The 17,227-nt window shown below is 52.1% G+C and overlaps 1 protein-coding gene across 1 annotated transcript in view; it reads right to left on the bottom strand.

Moving 5' to 3' along the window:
• Positions 1–1,400: 1,400 nt before the first annotated feature.
• Pou2f3 (POU class 2 homeobox 3) overlaps positions 1,401–17,227 on the bottom strand; it is a 47,942-nt gene continuing 32,115 nt past the window's right edge. The window contains exons 4-12 of the mRNA XM_013009633.1: positions 16,155–16,257; positions 14,192–14,274; positions 12,014–12,196; positions 11,601–11,742; positions 10,074–10,210; positions 8,377–8,538; positions 4,354–4,420; positions 2,991–3,126; positions 1,401–1,487 (exon numbers count right to left, since the gene is read on the bottom strand). Coding sequence (XP_012865087.1) covers positions 1,448–1,487; positions 2,991–3,126; positions 4,354–4,420; positions 8,377–8,538; positions 10,074–10,210; positions 11,601–11,742; positions 12,014–12,196; positions 14,192–14,274; positions 16,155–16,257 — 1,053 coding nt within the window. The 3' untranslated portion in view covers positions 1,401–1,447. The remainder of the gene's footprint in view (positions 1,488–2,990; positions 3,127–4,353; positions 4,421–8,376; positions 8,539–10,073; positions 10,211–11,600; positions 11,743–12,013; positions 12,197–14,191; positions 14,275–16,154; positions 16,258–17,227) is intronic.

The raw sequence follows: 17,227 nt of genomic DNA, 5'->3' as shown, positions 1-17,227 counted from the left end.
CTCATAAAGAAAAATAAAAAGCACAGAGCTGATACTGAAGCCTTTTTGATCAGGAGTGGAATCATTCATCTCATCACAGAACAAACTGACTTAAGAATAGAGATTCCTTTGCGTCTCAACCATTTCCTGGATATGTAGTCTTTTTTAAAAAAGTAGTCATTTTGGCTTCATGATATGGCTGGCTCTACACACTGGCCCACAAAGAATGAGATTTGAAGGATAATATTTCAAAAAAAGAAAAGAAAAAGTAAAAAGAGAGTCAGTAAAGTGGCCCAGCCCATGTGGAAACTCCGTGGAAGTAACTGACACTTTGGTTTTGTTTTCTTTTAATTCCTTTCTTTTCTTTTTTTAAAAGAAGATAAAATATTACAGAGATGTCTTTAAAATTCACACCTGAGTTAAACTTTTTTTTTTCCTGGAAAATTCCACGTTAAGGAGAAAAGAACATAATGTAAAACCTGGAAAGGACTATGTACAAGTATGTTGCTGGTGACATGGTTGTGAGCTTACTCTTGAGTTCTTTCTTCTCTGCAGCCTAAAGGAGGACTGGAGAAGGAGAAATGCGGGAGGGAGGGACGGAAGCACAGCTCTTGCACTTCGGGGTACCCTTGAATAAACAGAAGAGAACCACAGGGTGGAGCAAAAGTGTCTGGGGGCCAGAGCAGATGGTGAAAAAGGAATTGAACCTGGAGGTTGCAGAAGGGGAAAAGATCTAGCTGGACACCAGTAGTTTAGGCCTGTAATCCTAGCTACTCAAGAGGCTGAGATGTGAGCATCATGGTTCGAATTGATCCTAGGCAGGAAAATCTGAGATTCTTATCTCCAACTAATCAGAAAAAAAAAAGCAGCAAGTGGAACTGTAGCTCAAGTGAAAAAAACAGGCAAGAGTTCATGCCCTAGTACCAGGGAGCCAGTTGTTTAAAAAAAAAAAAAGGTGAAAGTAAAAATGTTGCTGAGCTCAGAAGACATCTAGGCTTCTGGGGAGATATCTGATCCTAATCTTTCCTCCAAGTTGGGGGTCAGCCTGGGATTGCGGCTACATTCAGAGTTAAAACTTTTATGTCTTCTTCTGGTAGTTTGGCACACCAGGCAAACCCTTTAGCTGAATTGGAGAAGAATGGCTAGAAGGCCTCTCTCTGCAACACAGGACTCCATGGAGACAGCTCCGTGGTAGAACGGTCTAGAATATTCAGAGCTAGAAGGCAGGACACAGGCCAGGAAAGTGAACATGGTCAGTTCCCACGAGGGGGCCTCCTATCTTCAGAGCATCAGAAGCCAGCGCATGGCTCAGTCACAGCTTGGCTCTCCAGAGGCCTCTGCTCCCGGAAAAGGCAAGAGTGGGCTTTTCTTCCACTCCTTTGAAGGGAATCTGTCCAGATGTGGAAGGCAGGACTCCCTTCCTCCCAGTGGGGCACACGGGCCGGGGGCGTAGGGGAGCTGTATGGTCTCAGTGGAGGTAGGTGGGGTGGCTCCATCGGTACCAAGATCTGGAGGGAAGACAAGAAACAGGCCCGTTCCAAAGTTAAACATGTGATGGAGAAAGACTGGTAGCAGGTATAGGCCGGCCCAGGCAAAGCATCCTGAAGACCCCCCCATCCCAACCACCAAAAGCTGGGCATGGCAGTGTACATCAGTCATCCTGCTTACACAAGACGTGTATTTAGGAGGACTGTAGTCCAGGCAAAAATCAATTGAGATCCTATTTCAAAAATAACTCATGAAAAAAGTAGTGGGCGTGTGGCTCATGTGGTAAAATACCAAGCATAAGACTTTTGAGTTCAAATTCTTTATATACTCTATATCTACATATCCATACTATATATAGGTATATATGAGTTTTGATTATACATACACATATAGACACACATATATACACATGTATATACACACATGTGTTTTGATCATGGTGATAGTTGCACAGTTTAGTAATTATAGGGAAAAAGCCCACAAAACTCTACACTTTAAAATGGTGAATTTTGTGATACAAGAATTGTATCTTAATTGTATTTTTCTGATAGTACTAGGGTTTGGAACTCAGGACTTTGTCCTTGTCAGGTAACAACTCCAGCTCTTCTCTGCTCTAGCTACTTTTCAGGTAGGACCTTGCTCTTGGCTCTGGGGGAGGGGGCAGCCTCTAACTGTGATTCTCTTACCAATGTCTCCTGCATAGCTGGGATTACAGACATGTGCTACCATGCCTGTCGACTTCTTGCTCTGCCACAATTGGCCAATCAAAGTTGTCTGCCTTGCTGAACTGACTGGATCAGGACAAGTGGCATCATCTCTTCCTAGATGTTCAGGTGGGGAGTCTATCACCCAACTTTCTTGCTTTTTTTGAGACAGGGTCTTTGGTATGTGAAGCCCACACTGGGCTGGAATAAGCTTGCTCCTGGCTCAGCCTCCCAAGTGCTGGGATTATAGGCATGCACCATCGTGCCCAGCTATCACCTAACTTTTTAAATCTCTGTTTTCTCCTACATCGAGGCAAATTCTCAAGGTGTCTTCTCTGAGAATGCTTTTAGGGTAGCTTCTTTGGCTCAATGGCTACAGCCTAGAAGGCTACTTTCCCGCTGCCACCCAGGCTGGAGAGGAACACAGCAATCACTACCACTTCCCTGTCTCCCTGTGTCCGCCACACCTGAGGCCTAGGGGTTTGTTTGTGCCTAAGTTCTAAGCACATGTCTGAACATCGAGAGAGGCAGGTTCCTGGCGTGGAGTGAAGCATTCCTAAGCCCGGCAAAGGACCTGGGCCTTCCTGATAGGGGTGATTGGAAATTTCCATCATCAAAGCAAAGATGGAAATTTTAGCTTTGTTGACATCTGCTCCTTGCCAGGACTTCTCGTCCCCAAGTCCCCACTCTTGGAGGGTACAGTGTGGCTCTCCACTCTCCTCTCCCTGCCACCCCACCCCCCTCTTCCTGTCTCATGACAAGGTCTCTGTCCCAAGGCACTGGCCCAGTCCGGGGCCTCGGTGCTCCCCCGCAGCTCACCCTGAGGAGTTAAAGCTGGAGGAGGAGTTCATCATTGCTTTGGAGTTATTTTGAGATGCAGTTGGGCTGCTGGCGTGGAGTCCTGAGCCAGGAGACGAAGGCCTGCTGTCGTTCCCAGGGGAACAGGATGACGTTACTGAGGACAAGGAGAGGCAAACACAAGAGGAAAATAATGCGGCCGAGTCCAGGGACCTCGTGACACAGCCCTGCCAACACTAGACTTCCGGCTGTAACCCCAAAGAGAGTTCACCCTCTCCTCTCCCTCACTGCCCCCCGCCCATCCGCCCACCGCCTACCAAGCTGGCCTCCATCTTCACCTGCCAGCCAGCCCCATGCTTTGTGCAGCCCCAGGTTCTCAAGAGCCGTGTGGCTGGTTTTGCCAGATGCAAAGAAGGCAGATGCTAAACTCATCCTACTCTGGGACACACCCTGGGCTGGGTATTGGCAGCCCCAGAAGGAGAGGCAAGACAGGAGCAAGATTCCCAAGCTTAGAAAAGAAGAGGGGACAAAGAAAAGTATATTGGGGACAAGGGGACAAAGGGACACTAAGGGCACAGTTAGAGACTGCCAGCGGCTGGCTCTGCGTTCTGACTGGCTGGAGGTCGCCCCAGGAGAGTGTGAACTGGGAGGGAGGAGGCTATTTGAGTCTCCGCTTGGTCCTGGGCTCTGATGGCTCATACTGGCTTGCTTCTTTCCCCTGACAGGTTTGGACTCAATTGAAAGTTCCTGTTTGGAGTCTTCCAGACAGCATTCCATGGGTGAGGTGACCTACATTTTATCATCCAAACTAAAACACTGTTTTTTTTTTAAATGGAGAACATCTGGATAGCTATGTCAGCACCCAAGGCTGGCACAAATCACTCTTGTCTAGTTCTTCAAAATGCTACAGGGACTTTTGAGGGAAAAAAATTAAGAGTCCTGTAGGAATGATGTGGAGTTCTGCCTTCCTCGGGCTGCTGGTACACCTCATACTGGAATGTATTATGCCCTAGAGTGCTTAGGAGTACTGTGATTAAAACCAAACCAAACACACGTTTGTTTAAACTTTGCTTACCCAGCATTTCCCAGACTTCTTTGATCATGAAACCTTGTTTTCTCTAGCACAGATTTTTAATGTCCTTTGAAATCCATTTAGGGCATGCTTCCTTAGATACATTTTTTCAGTCCTGATACATTTCAGATACATTTCAGTCTTGATGTCTGTTATGTAAAAGAGTTTTGGTGCTGTCTAGCAATCTCAATTAATGAATTCACTATTGGTGGCACTGGAATTTGAACTCAGGGCCTCAGGTTTGGTAGGCAGGTAGGTGCTCTACCACTTGAATCATGCCTTTAGTCTCAGAAACCTCATTTTAAAGCTTACCTGTGCCTGGCATGGTGCTGTGGACAGGAGGGACAGAGAGGGGTACCAGGGACCCTGAGGGAGAGACCTGAAAGGCAAGCGAAGGTTGTTACAAGTCTTCATTCTCTTTCCCTGCTCCAACCTCAGAGATCAGAAAGGGACTTGAGCCAGGCGCCAGTGGCTCACGCCTGTAATTCTAGGCACTGAGCAAGCTGAGATATGAGGATCATGGTTCAAAGCCAGCCCGGAGAAGGAAAGTCTATGAGGCTCTTATCTCCAATAAACTACTCAGGAAAAGTCAGAAGTAGCACTATGGCTCAAGTGGTAGAGCAATAGCCTTGAGCACAAAGAGGCCTAGGGACAGCACCCAGGCCCTGAGTTCAAGCGCCAGAACTGGGAAAAAAAGGACGGGGGTGGGGGACACTTGAGATGATTGTCACTGCCCATGTACACTGTCCTCCTCTCTCCCGCTGTTTCTATCCTTAGAACAGCCTAGAATACTGTGGAATCAAAGAGAACAGACCAGGTCCCATTATTCACCATCTCTATGACTTTGGGCAAGTTACCCAACCCCACTGAAATTGGGTTTTCACACCTGTAAAACAGCAGCAACACCTCCCTGATTATTTCCTTTTAATTAAGATTTAGTGAGCTAATGTCCATAAAGGTTCCAACCCAAAGGCTGGCAAAGAGCTTCAGCTTGTTAAATGTTAGTTCTCTTCTTTCCTGAAGGTAAAGCCAGGAGCTCATGGAGATAACTAAATGCTTTGTTAACTTTCCTTTCACCCTGAGATCTGTCTACTTGAACTCCCCTTACTCTTTTCATCCAGAAAGGGGCAGCTTGGAATGGCATTTCCAAAGGTACAGACAGGCAGTTCTGCTCAGGGACCCGTGATTTAGTGTGTCTCCTCTCCTCCTTCTGCAACATCCCCTCTGAACAGGATGTAACATGTTCACATTTCTTAATTAATCAGCATTGGTTCTCGCTGCTTCCATGTACCTCTCCCCTGACAATGAGCCTACTCAGTAGGCCGGGGCCCTGGTGAAGGGTGGAGATGGGTGTGGGGAACAGTTAAAGAGAGTGGCGGAGTGGTGAGAGATGCTATCACTCAGCTCCTCTTTCTCCTTCCCTCCCTGCCTGCCACACCCAAGAAAAGTTGTTCAAATAAATAATAAATGGATGGAGTCACAGTGACCAACTCTTTCCATTTCCTTCTGATGACAGGTCATACCTATGGATGGAACCGCTGGAGGTCAGCACGAATCGTATTTATTCATGCTAGACAGACCACGGGCAGGAATTACGTGTGTGTGTGGGGGTGTGTGTGCACGCACACGCACACATGCACCAGGGAATGTGTCCCCAGCTCCAAGCATGCCATGAATATTTATGATAGCAATGATGAGCGATCAGCACCCTGCCTTCCAACTTAAAATGTCCAGTGGCTCCTTAGAGCTTTGGGGGTCACAGAGTACCTGGGACACATCATGACCCAGCCTTCCTCAGCCTCTGTAATTTTGAGTCCCAAGCCCTTGGCTCCAGCCAGGCTGAAGTTCTTCACAAGATTCCCCTCACAGCAGCAGGGTGTTCATAACTCCATGCTTCTCCTGGATTGTCCCTTCTGCTGCTCTGCTCCTCTTTCTAATTCCTAGTGTATTCCTCGAACAAATGATGGTCTCCGCCCTCCTGAGTCCCATTCTGAAGTCTGTGTCTTTTATCTCTGTTCCCATAACAAACACCCGAATAATGATTCTCCCGGCTACTTGGTTGCAGTAGATGGCCTTTTCTGGCTCTTCCTTCTCCATGTTTTTCCCGGATCCTCTTTCTTTGCTTCTTCCTTTCAAGTGCTGCCATCCCCAGGATTGGGATAGGACCTTCCCTCTTCATTTCCCCCATACAATCTCCACAGTGGAGCCTCTCCCCACCCAGGCTCTCCATCGCCATCTGTGCACAGTGCCTTCTCCCCACATCCATGTCCCCATCTCAGCTCCTCTCCTGGCCTCCACACCCATCACTCCACATGCCTATGGACAGTCTCCTGGCGTGAAGAGCCGGTCATTCCTTCTGCCCACTCTCAAAGCTGCTCATCCCATTTGCTTTTTGCATAAAGGTGGTTACCATTTACCCCACATCCCAGCCCACATGCTCAGTCTTCTTTCTTCCATGCTTTCCCTGTCCCCACCCAGCGCTTTCCATGTATTAACCAAGACCTTCCAGTTGTCTCTTGAGTTCATCCCATCCCCTCTTTCTCACCATATGAGTTTACTTCATCCTCATTATTTTTAACTACCTTGGGGGGGCAATACTGGGGTTTCAACTCAGGGTCTTGTACTTGCTAGGCAGGTGCTCTATCAGTTGAACTATGTTCACAACCAGCCACATTATTTTGCTACTGAATAACCGAAGAATCATGTAACCAAGCTGGGTGCTGGTAACTTGCACCTGTCATCCTAGCTACTCGGGAGGCTAAGATCTGAGGACTGAGGTTCGAAGCCAGCCCAGGAAGGCACATTGATCAGTGAGATTCTTATTTCCAATTAACCAGCAAAAAGTCAGAAGTGGAGTTGTGATTCAAGTGGTACAGATTCAGCCTTGAGTGAAAAAGCCAAGCAAGAACATGAGGCCTTGGGTTCAAGCCCCACTATTAGCACAGATAGATATAGATACAGATATAGTAACCAATCATATATATATATATATATATATATATATATATATATATATATATATATATATATCCAAGACCAGAACTCAAGCTTGATATTGGACACTTTCACTCATTGGCTGGTACTCTAGCAACCCAGCCATGCTTCTAATCCCCAGTTTGTACTTTTTTTTTTTTGGCTGGTTGTGGGGCCTGAACTCTGGGCCTGGGCGCTGTCCCTCAGCTCTTCCTCCCAAGGCTAGCGCTCTACCACTTGAGCCACAGCGCCACTTCTGGCTTTTTTTCTGCTTATGTGGTGCTGAGGAATCGAACCCAGGGCCTCGTGCATGCGAGACAAGCACTCTACCACTGAGCCACCTTCCCAGCCCCAGTCTTGTACTTTTGAAGCCAACCTTTATCCTGAGGTCCAAGCAATTGTTCGAAAGGCAAATCTGCCCATGCCAACGCCAACAATTCCCACAAGCCTTCACTTCCTTAGCACTGCATCCCTCCCCCTCGTAACCCAGCCCTGCTGACCAGTGCAGCCTCAACATTCCTCCACATAGAAACCGCTCACACTTCCGTGAATATGCAAGTGTGCCCCTCCTTCCACACCCCTCTCATTCTTCTCCCTGGCGAGAGTTCCCATCACACTTATTTGTCTCTCCTTGTCCTGGTGGATTCTACACAGGTATTAATGATCTCCTTAGGGAGGCTGCACTAATCACCACCTCTCGGAGGGAGTGCGCTCGGTTAGCTGCTGCCCCCAGCTCTCCCAGGAGAGGAATCCTGTTTATCATTTGTTTATTTGTCTGTTACTCTGCTAAGCACCAAGGCCCTCTGGGACAGGGAACAAATGGCGTTCATCTACTAGCACGTAGTAGATGGTCAATGGATGTTTGGCAAACATCAGTGGTGTGTGTTTTTTTAATGCAAGTTTTATGACTAACACCAACAAGACCGAATTCCAACCACCCTTCCCCATATGATTTTTGGATCTCTGTTCAAATGCTACCCCACCAGAGAAGTCCTCTCTGATCTCCAATCAGCATCCTCCCTCAGTCACTTTGTGTCCCTTTATTTCTGCTCTTCTTTGGAGGTACAAAGTGAGGGGACAAGGTCTCCCTGTGTTGCTGGCCTCAAACTCCTGACCCTCCTGTTTCTACTTCCCGAGAGCCGGATGACAGGTGTGAGGGCGCTCTGGCTCCTCACCCTTCTTCATAACACATAATTCCATGTGATATCCAGCACCCATTTGCTTACTGGTGTGTTACATGCCTCCTTCCTTACTGACCACCACCCTCCAGGATGGAGAAGACTGCCCTCCCCACTCCCCCCAGGTAATTATGACCCCCCTCCCCCCCCACCGTGTCTGGCAGGCTCCCTGCCCCTCACTCACCAGCCGGGAGTTGTAGATGGGAGACTTGATGGGTGTGGCCACAGGGCAGTTGATTCTCTTCTCTTTTTGGCGTCGGTTACAGAACCAGACCCTCACCACCTCCTTCTCCATGGATAGCTGCTCTGCAATCATGGAGATCTCTTCTGAGCTAGGTTTGGAGTTCTGGGGGGAGGGGGGCGCGGACAGAGCATAAAGGAACACGGTCAGGTTTGGGGTGAGGGATAGAGGGTGGGTGCAATGAGGCAGGCGTTAGAAAGATAGAGATCCAAAGCTCTAGAGCCAGGCCCCGGCTTCGTGGAGCACAGATTACGTTGGTGTCTTTAGGAAACTTGCGTAACTGCTGAGTCTTAACATCCATGAAAGGAGATAACAGAGCCTACCATGCCGGATTAGGGTGGGGATTACAGGAGAAAACCGGGTCAACTGCCAGGCACACGCTGGACACAGTGGAGGGCCCTAGAGGTAGGCCTTTCCTTGCCATCCTCGGGATATGTCTGAAGAGAGGGATTATGGGTGGGTGGGGGGGCAGACAGAATGCCTGGGCCACGCCATCCCTTGCGTCCTTTCCTGAAGTCCAGTCCCTTCTCCCTAGGGAGCTACCGTCTGCTGGGTAATTATACATAATGTAAGGTTGCCAGTCCCTTGTTCTGATCCCTGGCACCCAGCCTTTGCCACGCTCCTGCACCCTTTCTTAATGATATCTGAGAAATGGAAAATGAAGGAGAAATTGGCTTCGGTCATCCGATCAGCAGCAGATTGTAGCCATGAGGCCCCTGAGCCCGGTGCTCTGAGGGAGACTCTGGAGGCAGGGACTTGAAGGATTCTGACTAGAAGCTATTTAGCCTCCTCGGGGTTTCCCCCCTCTCCCCAGGGCTTTTTGCCACATGCTTTTGCCACAAGTTCAAACCACATGTACACTGTGATGGAAATGCAACATGGCTGTAAGCCTTTAAAGATGCACGGAAGGAAGGAACAAGGAAGAAACGCAGTCAGAGGGCATCGGTGCTGGGCTCCTTTTCTCTCTCTCCCTGGATTGTCCACATTGTTTACAGTGGGCATTTGATTACATTTTTAAAAACTGAAAAACAACATTGATTTTCAGAGAAGATAATTTATGTGCAACACCCTGGCTTTGCTTTCATGATCTAGATACAGAAATACTGTCCCTCGATTCTGTTCTTTACATCTCCCAGTGAGAGGGATAATGGGCCAGGCACAAGAGGGCTCAATGGGGCGGAGGAAGTTTCAGCCTCCTGCTGACATCCCTGGGTGCCTGGGAACACCAGGTGATTTGGATTTGGGTTTTTTTGTTTGTTTTATTTTGTTTTGTGCCAGTCCTAGGGCTTGAACTCAGGGACTAGGCACTGTCCCCGAGCTTTTTGTGTCCAAGGCTAGCCTACCTCTATGACCTGAGCCACAGCTCCACTTCTGGCTTTGTGGTTGTTAGTTAATTGGGGATAAGAATCTCACAGCCTTTCTTGCCTGGGCTGGCTTTGAACCATGATTGTCAGCCTCCTGAGTAGCTAGGATTACAGGTGTGGTTTGTTTTTTGACCATCTTCCTGGTAGGGGGAGGGGCAGTTGGCACTGGTGCCCGGAGACCTGCTCTGGGCCTGGCCTTCTGCCCATTGGGGTGCCTGCTTGCCCACTGCTTCACACCCCCTCTTCCCCCTCACCCCCCACCCCGGGGCCACTCACATCTTGAAACCTCTTCTCCAGAGTCAGGCGGATGTTGGTCTCGATGCTGGTGCGTTTCTTCCTCTTCCTGCCGAACACTTCGCTGAGGGTGGGGTAGGAGGCGGGTGTGCCGGCCGAGGGGTCTGACGGGGAGGACTCTGAGGCGGGGGGGGGGGGGAAGGAAAGCAAGCTCAGTGAAGGGGACACCGGGGTCTCCCCAGGGGTCAGTGGTGACACTGTCAGGACTGGCCCCCTCCTCTTCCATCAGGGGACCAGACCAGACTGAGTCCTGCCTCTCGCTGTTCTGGGCCGAGGGTCTGGGATTAGTGGTCACACTCAGGGACACGCAGCCATTCGCCCACTCCCACTGGGGGGCCTGCTTCGCAGACACACCAGCATTCAAGTGCCAGGTAGAGCACACTAGCACTCTGAGCCCAAAGCCCCTTTCACTTGGTGGCAAAATGTCACCACCAAAGCCAGTTATCCAGCAGCGCTCGACCCGAGGCTGCGGGGTGGGTGGGGCGGAGGGACGCCCCTTAGGCTGGCGTCTGCTCACTAGGTAGTAAAGGACAGGTTCGAGGCCCTCCTATCATTTCTGCTGCTCGGATGCTTCCCTGAGAGCCGACTCAGGGGCAGCCTGGGGGAGGGAGGGGCTTCTGCGCTTTCCCATGTTTCCCTGGGGGAAGACTTCCACAGCTCACCCGCTCCACGGAAGCCACGAACCGTCACACGACCACCGAACACAGCCTAGCCCTGGAGATAAACTCCCTCCCTCTCTCCCACCCACCCTTCTCTCTCTCTCCCTCCTTCCTGTCCTCCCTTCCTCTCCACCCTGAGCCAGGCCACTCTAGACCAGCACCCCTCCGTTGGGAAAGGCTGGTAATGACCAGAGGAGGCGGGTGCTATTAGCGGCTATCCTACAACATAGAGGCCAGTCTCTAACAACAAAGGTTCACCTGGCCCCAATGTATGAGACCCTCCACACCCCACATTACTCCCTGACACCAGGCTGGTTCCTTCCCCTGCCCCCCCCACACTTGCCCCCAGCATGCACCATTTCCGACACCTGATGCTGGCCTGCACCCTTGACCTCCAGGCAGCACTATCCCCTGTCCCCCTCCCCCTCCTGTGGTCAGGTTTTCCCAGCCAGGCCTGACCATAGGCTCTGCCCTGACATCTGTGCCAGACTGGTGAGGTACAGGGCTGTGCCAGGCCCGTACTGCCCAGCCCCCGCAGGGACTGGCCGGCCTGTCCAGGCCCGGGCCTGTGGCCATCAGCGATCTGAGAAAATGCGGTCTGGCTGGCTGACCCAAACACTGCCTCCGGGAGCTGTTCTGAGGCCTAATGGACCAAAAGCCGCCCCTCGCCCCTCCGAGGGCTTTCTCGGGGCTGTTTCTATCTTCCTCAACTGTTTCTACTGTCTTACTTCTCAGCTCATTGTAGACGGAGATGGAGGAGAAAGGGGTGTTATGCCTCGGCCCCCTAAAGCCTCACACAGATGAGCAATCCCCCCCCCCCGGCTCTTCACGCTGCTGTTCCCAGACCCACCTGCATCGTTGAGCCACTTCTCCAGCAGGGGCTTGAGCTTGCACATGTTCTTGAAGCTCAGGTTGAGGGCCTCGAATCTCGAGATGGTCGTCTGGCTGAAGTCATTGCCGTACAGCTTTCCCATGGCCAGCCCCACGTCTCCCTGAGCAAGCAGCGGAGCAGGAGGTCCATGGACACGAGGCCCCCCGCCTATGTCCCCACCCCAGTCCGTCAGCACCCGCAGCCCCCTCTGCTCCTTCCCAAGCCCTCTCCCCTCTATGGTGGAACACTGGCTTCTCACCCAGCCCGGCCTTCCATCCTCGCCCCTCCACTGGCCCCGACCTCCTCCGTTTCCCTACCACTCACAGCTGCATGCAGGAGGCCCAGGCCACTCCCTGAACTCAGATTCCTCCGCCTCCTTCCCCCACGCCAACCTGTGTGAAACCCAGCTTGATGCGCCTCTGCTTGAAGGTCTTCGCGAACTTCTCTAGCTCCTCCAGGTCACTGGGCTCATCGGTACCCCCGGGGCCTGGGGGATGCTTGGGCACCGGGAGGTGCGGTGCGGCTTCCAGATGGGAGTCTAGCGAGGATCCTGGCAGCCCGGGGCGGCCCACTGCCTGTGGGGGGGGGAGGGGGCAGGATACAAGACACGCTGACCCACAGAGATTCAGCAGGCCAAGGCACGCCCTCCAGTGTCTGCCTCTTGTGAACTCAAGAGGGTGGCAGTTCCCAGGAGACACTGAATCTTATTTTTGCAAAGGGAATGGAACAGGAAATTGGAATTTCTAGGAAAGTGGAGTTACTGGAATACATGGGTAGAAAAAAAAGGAGGAGGCTAGGTGCCCAGCCAGTGGCTCACACTTGTCATTCTAGCCACTCAGGAGGCTGAGATCTGAGGATCAGGGTTCAAAGACTTTCCTGCCCAGGTTGTCTTTGATCTGTGATCCTCAGAGGTCAGCCTCCTGAGTAGCTAGGATTACAGGCGTGGGCCATGGATGCCTGGCTTCCTTCATTTTATTCATGCTGGTCAGGAGATATTCTCTTTGGTCTTTTTTTGTCATAGGAAAAGTGCTCTTTGACCTAGAGCTATCTTTTGCAAGGATGAAGTACAATCTAGATTTAGGGGTCTGGGTTGTGCCCAGTTTAGAGGCCCCTGCCTACATGGATAAAGGGCTTAGTCTCCCTTCCTCCTCTCCTTGCCTCTGCCCCTCTTTCCCCTTCTCTCTCTCAAGATATTCAGAATCATCTTCTGATGGGCATCTTTATGACGAGGAATGCAAAAAGACCAGAGACAAATTAAGGAAGGGCTCTGTTCCCCGGGAGACGTGTGTTACAACAGAATGGCTGGAAGCCTTCACAGAGAGGGTCTGTTCTGCCAGACAGGGTTGTGTTGGGGAGAAGTTGGCCCAGAGCAGACCTTCAGGGTCAAGGCTCCGTCTTCCTATAAACTTCCTTCTCATTAATTAATTTGTTCTTTGACTGGTTCTTTGCCAGACCTCCTTCCTCCCCCTTCACAACCAGTCAATTACCCAATTGGATTGATTTTGTTTTCCAGCATAGTTCATTCATTTTTCTCCTCCAGTCCTTATCAGGACTCTAAACCAGTCCTTTATTCTCCCTCCCTAGGAAGATTTTTTTCCTTTGATGGGGTCTTTTATGCTGTCTCGCCTGGGCTTGAATACCTGCACCCAGTGCTTCTGCCTCAACGTCCCAGGTGGCTGGAGCTAGAGGCGCTCATCGCCGTACCCAACTAGAATGATCTTAGTCCAATGGTCTCTCTGATCAAATATTAGAAGATGTGAGCATTGGTCCCTCTCCCAGATCTGGGTCCAGAACTACAAAGTTCTGGGAGGACGGAGATCGAGTCCAGATCCTAACTCTGGGGTAGGGTTGGAAGGCGGGCATGGGGATGGGGAGGCCCCTATTTATTTTAACTACTAGGTGACACCTCTCCTTCCTCCTTAGAGCTTTAATCCTTGGGTGGGAGGGGGCAGCTTGGGTTAGTGAGGATCTTCACACCAAGATCACTGCAGCCGTTTGAGCCAAGTCCTATGGTTATTGTTTTTTCCCTAGGAGTCTGTGTTGAGGGAAGAAACGGCAGCTTCGGCTGCCGCTGGCTCCCGGAATAGGTATCTTTTTTTCTAATTGGTGAATAGGCGTTGCATGTGTCCATGACCCCTCTGCCCTCCCTCCCCAGGCGCCCACTTGCAGGATGCAGCCTGCCTCATGGGCCTGAGGTAGGAGGCTCTGTTGTCTGGGACACTGAGCCTGTGGCATTTCCCCCTCTCTTCGGTGGCGTGAGAGCACCTAGGAGGAGCTCGGGTGTGGGGGGGGTGTCATTTGGTATTCCCCGGATGTTGTCTGGGCCCTGGTTCCCAGAGGAGTGATGCCAGGACCTGACGGCCGGGTCCAGTGCCCACCACAGCCTGGGCATTGGATTCTCATTTCCTGGCCTCGTCAGTGACTTTGGGACAAACCTCTGGCTGTAACTGGGCTTCCTTCCCCCGTGCGCTTGCTGGACAGTCTCCAGTCGTTCGGGTCCTAGAGGAGCTAAAGAGGCCAGGGAGCCCCCCACGGGCTGCCGACACCCAGGGGAGGTGGGCACTTCTTACCTGGGAGGCCAGGCCAGGCCCCGACTGTGGGAGGAGGAGGTTGCTTTGTTGCTGTGGAAAGGAGAGAAGATTCGGCTGCAGACCTAGGTGAGAAGGGAGGGGCAGAAGATCAAATCTAGGGCACCTGAAAGACAGGCTGGACACAGGGGGGCCCCTCCCCGCACATCCCAATCAGGTCCCACAACCCACCCGGAGCCCTGTGGAGGCTCCCCGCCCCCCAGGCACCGCCAGGCCTTGCCACATACGGGAGGAGGCCAGCCAGACACAGGGATAAACAGAGATGTAAACAGGAGTCCCAAACCAGTCCTTCCACTTGCCCGCCCTGCTGCCCTGCTCACAGAGGCTCAAAGGCCCAGAAGGGTCAGGGCAAACCCATGAGGGGGGGGGGGAGACGGTTAGCAGGGCTGAGGAGGCAGGAGGGGAGGGGAGGGACCGAGTCCTCCCTGGCGGAAGTGGCTGGGATGCTACTGGAGCCCAGCTACAGGGGGAGCCACGGGGCCATGCAGCTCGGAGGGACAGCTGGTCATTGGTCCAAAGCTCCCATACACGGGAGAAAAGCAGAGAGAGGAGGCAAGGCCTGCAGCCAGGAGCCTGGACCGCACGATGCCTCTGCTCCACGTGCTGCCCGTAGACATCCTCCTCCCTCCCCCTGGAGGAAAGCTGTCTCCCAAGGGAATCTGCCAGGCTGATGACCGGGACAGCGAGCCTCCTTCTTGGAAGGACCCTGGCCAGCACCTCTCACTCTAACTGCCATCAGTCATCAACACAGACAATTGGGGGGGGCAGGTTGCCCAGCAGGAAGGGGGGGCACCTGAGGGGTATGTGCTGTCCCTCTGCTGTTCTGCTATTGGCCTTTACGTTCTTCGATCTCCTAATTGTTCCTAATTAAAATGCGCAGGCATGCGAGCTCTTAAAAGGAATTATTCGCTCGTTTTTATAGAGGAGGAAATGGAAGCTCAGACAGGTTAGGTGAGTTTTCTAGGAAAACACACAGCTAATTAGTGATTTTTAATCAAGGGGTGTTCAAACAGTTCAAACTGACTTCAACGCTTCATCCTGCATTGTACTCTGAACTCCTGGGTCATCTGCCCGGGCTCTGTCACCTCATTCTTCCGTCTTCTGATAACTGAATTAACTGTTAGTCCTCTTCCCCTTCCAAGAGGGTGACGTGTGTTGCTCAACGGAAACACGTAAAGATTGGCCATATTCTTGCGTCTCCTGACACTGGTCTCAGATGCCTTGGATGTGAAGGAGAGCAAGTGTAACTTGGGCAGGAAGGTAGAGTGGCATTTTGTTTACATTCTGGATTTCCAAACTCTCTGCTTGTCAGCTATACAGCAGGTGAGAGTTCGGCTTCCTTCATCATTTCCAGCCTCACTTGGTAGAGATGGGAATGGAAGGGGCAGAAGAGAACATGGGTGTCAGTCGGACTGTTCTAGTACTTTCTGGAAGGTTCCCAGAGGCATAGTTCGACTCTCTACCACACAGGTTAGGTTGAGGAATCAGTCAGGATGAAAGGCAGAGCCTTTGTGCTTGACGCTCAAGGAATGTCAGCAGGAGTTGAACATGTTTGCCCTGGGTCAGGGAGAAGTTCTGAGACAACCTGAGAGTGCTCATCACGGCCTGTAGGGGGTGCTGCTGCTCCGTGCAGACAGAACCGCGCCAGACTTTGAGGAGTGACTGCATGCATCCATCCAGAAAAGATTCTGGAGGAAGTGGGGCTTCTCCCCCTGTGCCACCCCATCCCTGCGCCCCCCCCCAATCAGGCTCAACTCCCCTGAGGCCCAGGGGGTGGCCAGCCCCAGCAGGCGGCTAAGAAAGCAAGGGGCAGCAAGGAAAGGGACCTCGGCCTAGAGCATGGCAGGGGCTGGTTTTAATACCAGCGGGGTGAGCCCCTTTCTCGGGAAGTGCCAGTAACGGCATGTGGCTGGTCCTGGGCTTGTGCCTGCTCCCGGGTTCTTACCTTGCTGCCCAGATGGGGTCTGGGAAAGCAGGAACTGAGACACAGACTGTAGATGGCCGGGAACAAGCACCAGCTGCTGGAGTGGATGGAGCGAGGCCATGTCCTGCGGGTGGAAAGACACCTGTGTCACGTCCCTCAAAGCTGGGGGACCCTATCTCCCCGGGCCTGAGGCCTGTGCGGGCCTCCAGACTTTGCAGGCAGCAAGCTTGCTTCCTGCTGCGGGGCGTCGCTGGCACGTGGCACACAGCAGCTACCCCGTGAATGCTGGGGTTGCTGCACCTCTGAACCCTGCCACGCACCGCCACGCTCGCGTCTCACGGATTCATACTCCTGTCAGTCCCAACTCGCACTGCCGAGGCCCCCAGGGCTGACAGCAGGCATTACCCACGTCTCAAAGGTTTACCCCAGAGATGGTATGCAATCCCGGCTGTGGAGTTTGGTGTGTAATCTCATGTCCATTGACTGAGCAGAAAGCCAGGCTCTGAGGGTGTTTGTGGGGAGTTCTGAGCGGGGAGCCATGGAGACCAGGGAAGCTGATTCTTCTTAATAAAACCAACTGACTTCAACACAAGTTGTTTCCTCTGGGCTTTTTTCACCAGCTCTGAACTTGGAAATAGCGAGGTTAGCATTTGGGGGTGCTGGGGGCTGCTCTGGGGGTCTGACTGTGGGCTGAACGGAGGCCCGTGCCCTCAGTGCAGCTTGGTGGGCTGATGGGTTGAACAGACAAAGGGAGAGCTGGGGATCGCTGCAGGGCTGGCTCTTCCTTCACCACAGAGAAGGACCGGCCACGGGTGCTGCCTGGGGGCCCGTCCGTCAGCAACCAGGCCAGCCTGGTGTGTGTTCACGGAGGAACTTGGAGGGGCAGAGCAGCCCTTAGGGGCCGGAGGCTCCTGGGACTCAGCGGTCACTGTCAGGCAAGCATCAGCCGCATTTTGGCAAGACCAGCCCTTTTGGTGTCACTGCAGGAGAAACCCTCTGTTCACATCACCAGCCTGTCTTCACCATGCAAGAACTCTTTTAGAATCCCACCCCTTCCCTGATCTCCTTAAAAAAAAAAAGCCAGTACTGGGCCT

The sequence above is a fragment of the Dipodomys ordii genome, unplaced genomic scaffold (genome assembly GCF_000151885.1).
Source record: "Dipodomys ordii isolate 6190 unplaced genomic scaffold, Dord_2.0 Scaffold10, whole genome shotgun sequence".
Lineage (NCBI taxonomy): Eukaryota > Metazoa > Chordata > Mammalia > Rodentia > Heteromyidae > Dipodomys > Dipodomys ordii.
This window is presented reverse-complemented; position numbering and strand designations above follow the sequence as displayed.